This window comes from Ilyonectria robusta, assembly GCF_021365365.1.
Source record: "Ilyonectria robusta strain PMI_751 chromosome Unknown BGZ61scaffold_2, whole genome shotgun sequence".
Taxonomy (NCBI): domain Eukaryota; kingdom Fungi; phylum Ascomycota; class Sordariomycetes; order Hypocreales; family Nectriaceae; genus Ilyonectria; species Ilyonectria robusta.
Window position 1 is genome coordinate 2,757,630 of NW_025764436.1, and position 12,262 is coordinate 2,769,891.

At 51.1% G+C, this 12,262-nt stretch overlaps 3 protein-coding genes and 2 non-coding genes across 5 annotated transcripts; 2 read left to right on the forward strand and 3 right to left on the reverse strand.

Annotated features, from left to right (window-relative positions):
- Positions 1 to 668: 668 nt before the first annotated feature.
- Positions 669 to 753, forward strand: BGZ61DRAFT_t34. Its single transcript has one exon. It is a non-coding gene; the product is annotated as a tRNA-Thr (tRNA).
- A 668-nt stretch (positions 754 to 1,421) lies between these two features.
- BGZ61DRAFT_t40 lies at positions 1,422 to 1,506 on the reverse strand. The gene has a single exon. It is a non-coding gene; the product is annotated as a tRNA-Pro (tRNA).
- On the reverse strand, positions 1,484 to 2,498 carry BGZ61DRAFT_472632 (uncharacterized protein; the record flags this gene model as incomplete). The annotated part of the gene is made up of 5 exons (XM_046248362.1): positions 1,484 to 1,505; positions 1,767 to 1,832; positions 2,035 to 2,146; positions 2,228 to 2,329; positions 2,372 to 2,498. The coding sequence occupies 5 exons, from the start codon at positions 2,496 to 2,498 to the stop codon at positions 1,484 to 1,486; spliced, it is 429 nt and encodes a 142-aa protein (XP_046111077.1).
- A 3,439-nt stretch (positions 2,499 to 5,937) lies between these two features.
- BGZ61DRAFT_441775 (P-loop containing nucleoside triphosphate hydrolase protein) lies at positions 5,938 to 8,935 on the forward strand. The gene has a single exon (XM_046244634.1). It carries the CDS (start codon positions 6,128 to 6,130, stop codon positions 8,738 to 8,740), a length of 2,613 nt encoding a protein of 870 aa, XP_046111078.1. The 5' UTR covers positions 5,938 to 6,127; the 3' UTR covers positions 8,741 to 8,935.
- A 462-nt stretch (positions 8,936 to 9,397) lies between these two features.
- BGZ61DRAFT_410917 (uncharacterized protein) lies at positions 9,398 to 11,970 on the reverse strand (the record flags this gene model as incomplete). Its single annotated transcript, XM_046243254.1, has 6 exons — positions 9,398 to 9,664; positions 9,750 to 10,022; positions 10,073 to 10,276; positions 10,332 to 10,574; positions 10,634 to 10,913; positions 10,972 to 11,970. The coding sequence occupies 6 exons, from the start codon at positions 11,968 to 11,970 to the stop codon at positions 9,450 to 9,452; spliced, it is 2,214 nt and encodes a 737-aa protein (XP_046111079.1). The 3' UTR covers positions 9,398 to 9,449.
- Positions 11,971 to 12,262: the final 292 nt, after the last annotated feature.

Consider the following 12,262-nt stretch of genomic DNA (forward strand, 5'->3'; position numbering starts at 1 on the left):
GGCGGCACTGCCTGGACCTTGGATCTGACCGCATCTCACTTTGCATGGGCCGTTCATTACATGGTGTACATTCCGCATATAGAGCACTGCAGGCGTTAACGGATGTATTTTTTTCCCTTTGCTGTTGGCGAGTGAGTTGGGTTGTCGGAGACGAAGACGCGTCCGGAAGGATGACGCGGGGACGCTCCGTGTGGGGGCGGGGAGTGTAGGGTAAAGACCCGGAGATGGGTTAGAGGTAGCCAGACACGACACGGAGCCGTTAGATGACAAGATAATTCCGCTTATGACTTGTAATGAAACGAACTATACACGTTTACGTATTTTCGATACTATGTGATCCATGATTCAGTTGCGGCTACTATGAGTTTGAGAGGGTTGAACTAACCGTCTGGATAACGTGCGTCATGAACTGGAGCAACGCAGATCAATTGTTGCGACATCCTATAAGTCTGATCACCTTCTTGCCGTAGGCGGATCACCATAAAACAAGACTGGTTGAGGTCATGGATTACAAGAGACACTCGCAGTACTTAGACCCAAGATCATGACAAGCCAAAGAAAAGAAATCATATTCCCAATGCAGATTCGATCCCTCACCTACACAGTGAATGGGCCACCCCGCTCAGTTGACTACTTAAAGCCAATCTAGATGACAAATCAGCACAGAAGCCCTTATAGCTTAGGGGTAGAGCGTTGCACTTGTATGACCTGCAAGGCATGCAAAGGTCGGCGGTTCAATTCCGCCTGGGGGCATTTCTTTTTGTTTTTATTTCTCGGAGAAAGTAATCTTTTTGCTGTGCGTGTTGGTGGTGGTGGTGCGCGGTGCTTTTTTGGTACTGGTGATGGTGGTGGTGGAGGTTTGGCGCAGGTGGGGCACGTACCAAACTTAGCGGACTTCAACGGCAACGGGCCGCGGTGGATGCGAGCGTTTCTAGTACGAGAGGATGCGGATCCATGCGGCTATCACTTTTGCTCACAATTGTTCCTTATTCTTGTTTGTTCCGTTACTTGATCTTCGTTGGTGGCAGGAGTGGTGTGGTAGATCTTGTTTCGTGCACCTTTCGCTTGTTTCTGTAAGCAACGCCCGGTATTCCTGAATACACTGCCACTCAGCGACAAAAACTCTTGCTGGGGTACAGGGACGGCTGTGCCTCAAGAGATTCTCTTGATCATGTACTGAATGTCAAGAACGGATGCAAATGAACGTAGTCCGGCTTTTGACATCGCTGGAGAAGATGAGACATGCTCAGCGGTTCCTGGGATTGCTGGGTTAACAGAAACCGGAGTTTCTCGCAGGGCAAGAGATTGTGGATCATGTACCCAAAGCAAACACGATAGCAGATGGATGATGCATACAGAACAACAAAAAGAAAGAGGGTAACTTAGAATAATCTGATAAAAATATAAAAAGAAACAATCAAGGGCTCCACCGGGGCTCGAACCCGGGGCCTCGTGCAGTTGAGCTGGAATCCCAAAGCACGAATCATACCACTAGACCATGAAGCCTGTTTTGATATTAGATTTTGAAACTAACATTGATCATATTCCCCTAGCCCCTACCTATCGCCCGGAATACTTTCACCTTTCACCAACCTCTAGCACTCCACGGAACCTGTCTCAGTCAGAGGGGGAAAGAAAGTCAAAAAGTCGAAGAGAAAGTTCCAATACTAATTGAATAAACTTTCTCGCCGCCCTTTCCGAGCAATCTTCTTGACTTTGGGAACTGGAAGGTCGTTGGATTGACGACCGCCAAGTCCAACCTCTACCTGATGATAAGCAACCGCGCTTCATCAGCCTCTTCGTAAACCAAACCGCCTTTCTTAATATAAAAGCTGCAAATATTATATGTCATTCTATCAACAGTGCCCACCGAATTCCCATCTTGATAGAGGCAAGATATTGGATCCGCAGACCTTCTTGGTAAATCCCTTGGTGTAAAAATGCTGGCAACGCTAGCGTATCAGAGACGAACTTTACCGCTATACCCCCCGTATCAACGCATTCGTTCTTGGGAGAATTGGATGAGTCTCTTACCTTTGTGTAATATTCACATTCTCAATACATCCGATCGCGCGAATAGTGCAGTGCACTCGGTGACCACACTTCCTGGAGGGCCCAGCCACGCCTCGCCAGTCGGCTATTTTATCTAATTATTGAGTGACAGTTGACCGCTTCCTGGTTACTTGTCGTAAAACCAGTTTTAAATTCTACCCCAGAGCAACCTTACTTGTAAGAGGCAGTTTGATAGCCTCAAACTTAACGCAACGGTTGCTAAAAGTTCTATGATGACAAGCTTCGGCGGTTGTGGCAGCAATGTTAAAGAGTATTGCTATTTGCACACGAGAACAGGTTCCTCAGTGAGGACGTTTACCGTCGCACTTCTCCCTAGCGGTGCGGTCCGATTCACAGGCAAGGGGGACTCGCGGATGCTTTTCAGTTGTCGAGGTATCAGGTACAGTGAAGAGGGTCGCATCATTGCCCTTTCGTTTGTGAAGCATCTTAAATCGTCGGTTGAGATGTGAAATCGTGGCTGACTTTAGTTCGTACTAGGAGGTCCGTAGTGACATCCCAGAGAAGAGGTATTCCGGATCAACGCTCGTACAACACTGGGGTTATGTTAGAGTGGGACGGTGAAGAATAGACCGAGGCAGGATAACAGGACAAACAGCGTCGAGACTGCAGGCATTAGTTGAAGAATCATCTGCAGGACCGGGGAGTGTATTTGTGTGTGCACATGGTGATGCTCTATTAGAATTACGTAGTGCGGCCTCTTGCACGGCAGAACACGAACGTCCTGAAATGCCAAAGATGGGTGCCATGGCTGGAGATGGCCAAAAAGGTATGAGTCGGTGTGGGACGCACACTCATGTGAGATGTTCTGGGCGGAGGGTCTGGGAATGCGGAATTAGGGCTGGCTAAGAGCAGCGAAAGCCCTGTCTTGAGGGGACCATCGATGTCCTTCTATAGCTTGGAATTTTACGGGTGAATTGTGATGCTATTCGAAGGTGCGTTTGTCTAACATTCGTACCCACATTCCCCACGCCGGTGCAAGCGGGAGATCTGCAGTGAAGTGGATCTGAGGCTCTGCGATGTCCGAGTTGAAATGGGCCAGGCCGACCTCGATTGTGTCTTTCTGAGCTGACGTCTATAGGGAAGCCATTATGAGCTGGAAAGGCAACTCGATTGTTCATGTTGCTTTACATTGTAGTCAAGTCCGAAATACTGTCTAGTCACTGATATTATGGGTGATTGCTGTGTTTGCTTAGCTAAACTAGGGGTTTACGAATTTGGATTTATTTTTGGCACAAGGGATATCATGGTTCTGGAGATAATCATGACGTTACGATGAGAATCTTGCTTTACTCTACAGTTGGGACGCACATTACTCAGAGGCAGCCGTTTCGACACTTCCCAATGCAAGGGACCACGGGTCTATAAACCCCTTTTGCTCAAACCACTTGGTATTGAAAGTTGCCAGGTTTTCACCCCTGACTACTAGAGTAAACTAGGTAGTGTGTGCATAATCCTCGAGCAAACCCACCCGGGACGCAGCGTATTATAGATGCAGGAGATGCCACCCCCCTTTGTCAAACATCGTAGTGAATGGGAAATGTTCACACAATGTCCACCACTGGCAACGCAAGGATGTTGCAATTCGAATTGTGATCAGAACAAGTAGAAAGATAAAACGTGCTGGTGATACCGCAAAGACCACAAGAAAGATTCGGGATACATGGCATGCAAGCCTTGCCACACTTATCGTGCCGGGGACGGGGTCGAATGAGCATGAGTACGTCTCGAGAGCTTAGATTGACACTCAACTGGGCTCAGGAACAACCTCAAACCAAAGACTTAGCCTCGGCCCATCACTTAAACACCGCAAGGAAACAAGCTCGCGTCCACCGCTCGAGTCACACGTCCCACGAAAACCTCACGGCTCAAGGCTCATAGCTTGGCCCACTACTGTTGAGACAAAACCACATTTTATTTACATCACCATGCACCCAAACTTATGGTGGCCTATGGAAACTTCATTTCTATTTTACTACAATTCGTGGCATTTAATCAGACCTTTGCACATTTCGCGCAATCCTCATGTACTGAAACTTGACCAGCAGGAAACTACAAGCATCACTTTATCGAAATCATCCTTATTTCTCCTACCTAATTTATCCGCATTATACCCATTCTGTCCACAAACGCCTGTCTTTTGTGCCCTCGGATATTCCATATCGCAATATTATTTTTTATCCCATCATTTAGTCATTCCAGTGACTGACCCAATTCATATATACACAGAAGAATTCCTCCAAATTCCCGATGACCTAAGACTTCCCTGCAAATCCACAAACCAGTAATCTTTCTCTTCCCCTTTAGTATTCGAATACTAATGTTCTACGGACTCAGGCCGGGCTACGAAATAAAAACAAGACGGGACAACGTGCAGCCGAAAAATAGCGCGGAACTCGATCAAGGTCGCTACCATTTAGCCCCTCTACTCATCCGGTAGCATGGCTCGATGCAGTTGCGAATTGCACACGCTAACTCGCATCTTTCATTCGAGAAACAGACAAAGGGCCATAAAAACCAGGGCCTTCAGCCCTATACTATTAGTAAGATAATCCCAAATTAATTTTGTCCCGATTTAACTACCTTAACGACCGCCGAGGCCAACTGATTCTCACGATACTGCCCTTTGTTGGGGTTCGCAATGCTGTTTCTAAACTCTACATCTAACAGCAGATTTAACCAGAGAGACGCCACTTTCTAGGTACCTCAGGGGACAGTCCATAGGACCAATAAATACCTGACAAATTGTATGAGAGACGGAGCATTGCTATTTGCTCAACAAGAACATGTTCCAATCTCGAAAAAAAGTGTGAACAATGTACTTAATACAGCAGTCTAGAAAACAACATTTAATAAACCTTTGTCTTAGTATTTATTCCTTAATGATCATTATCAGTATATTCATCAAGTTATATTTAATGGCAAGGTAGGTTGGGTACGTTAGTTGTTTGGGTTTAGCTGAGAGACGAGAGCGTGGGCATGGGCACCATTGTCCAGGCAGCTACCCTAGACTTGGAGGATGGTATAATGGAATGAACTGCGAGCCGCGGGGAGAGCTAGGGAAGTATAATGGATGGGCTCCGGGGAAGATAAGGATGGCTACACCCAATCACTGACTTCGGTGTGTTGATTCATGCACATCACTGCACATTGGGAATTCGCCTGTTTGCCACTAAAGCTGGGAGAAACGTCGACTACGTATCTTCACAAACAGGCACCAGCACGTCCGTCCAGAGTAAACAAGAATTACGCGTTTGATGAGTGCCACGTAGGACTGTCCACGCGTACCCGAAGATTTGGATCCGCCTGCTTCCAAAAGCCAGTGATGTATTTGAAGAAACGACGTCTTGCTCCAGGCAGCCAGATTCTTGCAGTGTCCAAATTACGGGTGGTTTGGGACTTGGCTGTACGGAATACGCGGGCGCAAGCCACGGACAAGGTCTCAGCGCATTGGCAGTGGCTGTGTAGGTCTGTCGAGGCCTCGGCCCAACGCCCAACGTGGGATTGCACAAGCTTGAGATTTCGCTTTGTGATTTCTGGTTCTGGGGATTTTGTTGGGAAGAGAAATGGGATCTGCAAATCTTTTCGATTCTATATCGCCACCTGGTTTTGTCTGGTCTGGTGAGAGGACTGGAGGATAAAGAGCCAGAGGCCACCTGCACAGCCACACGGGAGTTGAGGTGCGCCACAGCGGTGTAGCGGCGGTACCGGGGACTTTAGAGGTCACAGCGCCTTGCAGAGGCATGTGAGAGGCAAGTGGGCGTCTTGTGGGCGTCCCTTGGACTGTGGCGCAGCACAAGCCATGACGCCAAGTGCCAAGCAGTCGCCTCTCCGTCACACCCATTGCGCTGAAGCTAAGCTGGAACCTGCAGCCCAATGCGCCGGGGCGGCCACGCAACCTGCTAACGGACGGAGGCAACCAGGGAGCTTGGCGGGCGAACCATGATCCATGGCCCACACGTCATTCAGCTTTTCTGTATAAATCCGGCTAACGAGCGAGAGCCTTGTCTCCCTTCTGCTTCCGCCATCATCTAAACCGCACCTCTGCTGTGATAGCATGGGATCACTGTTCGTCGTCCCGCCAGACCCCGCCACGCCAAAAGACTCCCCACGAGCTGCTGCTGACTCCATGACCAGGCGCGAAATGCCCCCTTCAATCGAGTCGTCCCTGGATACCCAGGGCCTTGCCAACGAGCAGCGCGGCCTCCTGGACCTCGTCGATAAGCTGCAGTTCGCCCAGCTCGATAACATCAAGCTCCCCCAGATCGTCGTCGTTGGCGACCAGTCCGCCGGCAAGAGTTCCGTCCTCGAGGCCCTCACCGGTACCCCGTTCCCCCAAGATGCCGGCGCCTGCACCCGTTTTGCGACCGAGATTCGCCTGCGTAGAGCCAAGGAGACGAAGTTGAAGGTGTCCATCATCCCCGACAAGTCCCGCCCGTACAATGAGCAAGCCCGACTGCTGCAGTATGGCGGCGATGTCTCCGGCGATACCCCGTTCGAAACCATGATGCGGGATGCGACCGAACTCATTGCCCCCCGAAGCATTCCCGGTCGCTTCGCTGCCAAGGATATCCTCGTCGTGGAAAAAGCCGGCCCTGATATGCCGCTGCTGACGCTCGTCGATCTTCCCGGTCTGGTTCGGGTTGCCAACCGCGACCAGTCCGAGGCCGACATCCAGACCATTGAAACCCTCTCCGAACGATACATGAAGAGCACTCGAACCATCGTCCTGGCCGTTATCGGCGGCAACAATGACTATGTTCAGGCCCCTATTCTCAAGAAAGCCCGTCAATTCGACCCTACCGGATCCCGCACTATTGGTGTCCTGACGAAGCCCGACATGACGGAGCGGATCGGCCTCGAGGAAAAGTTCATCGAGCTTGTCACCAACAAAGACAAGGAGAACAACTTCAAGCTCGGCTGGTACGTCCTGCTGAACCCCGGACCTCAAGACCGCTGGCAGACACCCGAGGAGCGAGCCCAGAGAGAGGCCGAGTTCTTCACACGAGGCAAGTGGGCTCATCTCCCACCTCAGATGTGGGGTATCGCTGCTCTCCGCCAGAAGCTCAGCACTCAGCTCCAGCGACATATCGGAAAGCACGTCAAGACTCTGCGCCGCCAGATCCAAGAGGCTCTTGAGGGCTGCGAAGCCCAGCTCAAGGCCATGGGAGCTGGAAAGGACACGGTCGAGGAGATGAGGTTTGAGATGGGCGAGCTCTTCACTGCTTCCAACAACCTCGTTGTTCCCGCTGTCAATGGTAACTACAAGAACCCCTTTGGAGAGAAGTTCTTTGCCAGGCAGTCTAGCCCCAAGGGAACTCCTTCACAGAAACTCCGTGCTCGCGTCCGCGAGGAGAGCGAGCGGTTTGCTCGAAGATTCCGTGCACATGGCCGCAAGGTCACTTTCCAGAAGGACGCTCTTCCCCCCGCGACCCCCGCAGCCAATCTTCCTGCTGCAGGCGTTGTAGGAGATCGTTCCAAGAAGGACTTCGCCGAGCTGGAAGTTGAGCCGCTCCTCCGCCAGATCCGTGGTAACGAACTGCCGCTCGACTCCAACCCTCGCGCGCCCTACATTCTCTTCCAGGACTACTCCCGAAACTGGCCAGTCCTGGCTCGCGAGTACAAGGACAACCTTGGGGTCATTTGCCACGAGTTCCTTGCTGACGTCATTGACCACGTCTTCCCAATGCGCATGCGTGACCCTCTCCGCATGCACTTCCTTGAGGTGCAGATGAATGAGTTGATGGAGGGTGCCGACAAGGAGCTTGGCCGCCTGACCGATGACATGGAACTTGAGGTCCAACCCTTTGACCCCGAGTATGAGGAGCGCCTGAGGAAGTGGCGCGCCGATGCGACTGAGAACGGTGGAACGTACACCGAGGCCGAGGAGGTTCTGGAGAAGATGCTTATTTACTACGACCTTACGGCCCGCATCTTCACCCGCAACGTCATCACCCAGGTTGTCGAGCGTCACCTGCTTTTGGGAATGCTCCGCTTGTTCAACCCCATTGAGATTCTGCGCATGCGCGACGCCACCATCGAGGCCATCGCTGCCGAGAACAAGGAGACTCGCGATCGCCGCAGGACGCTCCAAGCGCAGAAGAAGGCTATCGAGGAGGCTAGAACCATCTGCGCCAGCCTCGCCATGCGAAGCGAATTGAGAGTCTATGATGACGAGCCGGATGATGAGACGGTTACGGATGACGAAGAGCCCGCCAACAACATCGATCATCGTCGGCCCGTTGCCCCTCCAGCGCAACCCCAGCAGCCCATCCGCTCGCAAGATTCCGTCCGACGGCCTGTTCGCGATTCCCGCGAGGACCGCTCTAGCCGCACACCGGCGGCGCCCCAGGACACCTACCAGAACAACCCCTACCGACAAGAGGCCAGCCGACCAGAAGCGGGCAGCCGACAGGAAACCAACCACCGACAGGAGCGTCAAGACTCCAACAGGGACTGGGAACCCGTCTACCCTACTCCCCACCAGGACCAATCCCACCAACCCCCTCCACCACCACCCCGCCCCCAGAAGGTAGGCCTGGGCGACGCCGAGGCGTACTATGAGAACGCCGGGCGAACCGAGTATTCCAACAGCCCCGGTCGGGATTCACGAAGAGAGAGCGCGAGACATAGACTTGCGAATGCGATGAGACTGGGCCCGCAGAACTAGAAGTAGGGACGTGACTTGAGTGTACCAAGTCGAATGCCATGAGGGTTTGCTAGATGTAATTGACGGCTGGCGTTGGGAAAGAGACGGGTCTTGTTTGTTTTTGACAAGCGATGCTATGATCGGGACTTGGGAATTGGAGTCCTCTACACTTGTATTATCTAGATAAGATTCCACGAAATTGATACGATACACCAACTTTTTGCTCTAATTACCCATCTCTCATTGTTGAAATCACTGTTCTGACTACTGTTTCAAATTCTGTATCACGTGCTTGCACAATTGTTGACGAGGGATTTGGTCTATTGATCTTGAACCTAAGTACAGTCTTTTGCCTCTTCTAAACCTCCTCCGCAACATCCCTCCATTGGTTCCCTTAGGCTCTTGTGGTCATGTATTGAGAAAGGTAACCAGTTGGACTAGAAACCTTAGTCTGTCTGAGTGTATTGTTGATCTTTGAATGGACTGGGTAAATAGTCTGTATTGTTGATACTATTGTTGGTGTTTTTTTTACTGTTGAGCTTCTAGTCCCCCCTCTGGGTATGTGTGTACTAGGGCACCCTAACCTCTTGATTACCCATCTCTTTAATCGTGACATGCATTGTGGTCCCGGGACACTGTCCGGGCAGCATTCACTTGCAGGTGTATCAAAATAGCGACTGTCATTATTCATTGCTCCCGAATCGTGTACTTTAAGTTACGGCCCATCATATCAGTTTGCCTTGTCGGCGGTCAAAAAAGCGTCTAGTCTTTCATGGTTCTCGTGCGCTCTCTCAGACTCATCGGCCCCGTGCAACTTGTCGAGATAGCTTTTGAAGTCACTTGAAAGCTCCACCACCGAGCGGAAATGCGTGTCGTTTACAATCGTCTTTCCTTCTTCATCCGTCTCTGCCTCGTACTCGGCCAGCGCCACTGCTGTCTGGAAAGCTGTCGTGTGGAAAATTCAGCAAGAAAATTCAGAGAAAATATACTGACAGTGATGTGATTATCTGTCGGACATGAAAGAACTCACCATTTCTAATCTCTCTGCCGTTCCACTTCATCGCACGCATCTCTGCGCCACGGATGTACTCCTTTGCGTCAATGTTGAGACGCATCGATTCGCCCTTTTCGCGCGCGAGCTTGTCAATAAAAGTCTTCCAGACCTTCTGTCTCTGCTCGTCTGTGAATTCGGGATAGTACAGCTGGACGTGTACACGAGAAATGAAGGCATCGTCGAATGCACCGACTCTGTTGGTGGTGAGGAAGAGGATGCCGTCGTAGTTCTCCAGCTCGCGAAGGAACGCTGCATGGTTAGCTAGGTCCTCTTTCGTATGCTTCGGGCTCTGTACTGACCTGCAACGAGACTATTGCGCACTAGGTCGGATGCCGTTCGTCGTTCCATGAACACATCCGCCTCGTCGATGAGGAGGACTGCGCCCCAACTCCTCGCTGTCTTGAAATTCTTCGTCAGATTTGCCTCTACTTCTTCAACCGTCGTTCCAATATCGCTTGGAGTTAGCATCATTAGCGGGCGTTTTGTGAAGGCAGCAATACATTCTGAGAAATATCCTGTTAGCATAGTTTGAGATAAAATTTGCACAAGCAGGTTTACCAGCTGTGCACGTCTTACCCACGCCGGGCTTTCCGTGCAGGAGGAATATCAGACCGCTGCCCTTCCCTTTGACAAAGTCGGCAGACCACATATCTCCCGGTACAACCTTGTCGTGCTTGTTGCGGCGGGCAAAACTCTTGGACAGCGCTTTGAGGATATCCTTTCGCCCTTCATGCATGACTAGGCTGTTGATCATGCCTTCATCAAAGGACGGCTCTTGGAAATTGCGCACATGAAGCCGTTCTGTAAAAGTATCAGCTTGAAGTGAATCGCGGATATAAATTGCGATCGAGTTCACCCACCCCATCGCCGGGAACCAAATATGAAAGCCTTGATATGTTGCTGGCAAAGCAGATATTGGTGTCTACTGAGACTGGAGCCCGGGACTGAGATGGGGATGAAGTTGTAGCTGTCAAACATGGGGACCACCTGCGTACTCTTGGTGTCTTTGCGCTTAGTGCAAACAGAACAAGAGCAGTTGGTGATCCAGTTCCGTAGGTCGGAGGCATCCATTAGAGTTGGCTTTTCCCTCCTTGATGTGGAAAAGTAGCTCTTTAAATCGGCCATGACCAAGCCGTCCACCTTCAAGATTGTCAGAAACGATTGCCGAAGAGGCGGATATCTGGAATGAAGGACCTACTTCGTTGTATGGGAACTCCCCGCTCTGGCCTTTGTAGTACTGACACTGTTTGCCGAGAAGACTCCAGTATTTCTTTCCGTATGCAAACTGCGTCGAGACGATCTCATCCAGTCCTTCATCTTCAGTTCTGGAAAGATCATTGCCGACGACAATAAAGAAGCGCTTGGTCATTGCCACTTCGCCCTCGGTTTTTCCCGAGGTGATCGTACGACTGGTTCTGCCGAGCTGCCGGCCATTACATGCGAGGCTCCAGAGCTGAATCTCCCACTGCCCAGGCGGATTGTCAAAGGTGCCGCCTTCCACGGAATGCACGACTTCAGCAGCCCAATCTGTCTCTCCTGTGAAGGATGTCATGATGGTGCTGCCAGGCTTGTAAGTAACCCACCGATACGCAAAAGTAGTGATCCCATTCCTGTTGCGTTCTTGCTCAGCGCGGACTTCAGGCATGATATGCTCGTCAAGAAAGCCAAGAAGCAAGCCGATGTGTTCCTCGGCATCTCGCTCCCTGACGCAGAGTTCAATTGCTTCTTGACTTGCGCACTCTTGGCCAAATTTGGCCAGCTCCTCGTAGTGGTGAACAAGAACAGCATACGGCGACTGGATAGTGAGAACATCGCCCGTTAAGTCCTGCGACGGGTAGTACTTGACAACCGATTGAATCGCATTGATCAAGGCAAGCGAATAAATGTTGATGTGGTGTGTCGGGGGCGCCATTGCCGGGGCCGTGATCTGGTCGCTGTTTGCCGTCGCCGTCTCCGCCACTCGCGTCTTGAAAGTGGTGATGAGCTCAAAGATGGGCTCATGAATTTCTTCGGATGCTTCATGTTCGACGTGAAAGTTTTCCGATTCTTCTTGGCGGAGGAGTTCGTTCGTTAAGCGCTGTCGGTATTCCACCCGATACCTCACCCAGGGCTTCTTCTGGGCTTTTTGAGAGTTGCTGGTATCCGCTGGCGTCAGCAGACCTGCGGGGTCATGTTGGCCATGTGTCTCTGTTCCCATTGCCATCTCCGTCATCGTGTCAGCCTCTATCGTCATAGTGTTGGGAAGCGTGTGGAATTAGACGCCAAGGTTGTGTCTTTGTGATTATGTTTGCCGTACGGCGACAGAGGATCAAGAAGAAAGGACTCTTGGCCGGACAAGGACGGAGTTTTGGGTATTCTGGAGAAAACGAAGGAACGGGGGGGCCTTGAAATGGCTTACCAACTGTTGAGGCTGGAGGCGAATTTGGCCTCAACTAACACAATGTGCAACATCAGGCAGGTATCACAACTGTGACCAACGAGAATACGAT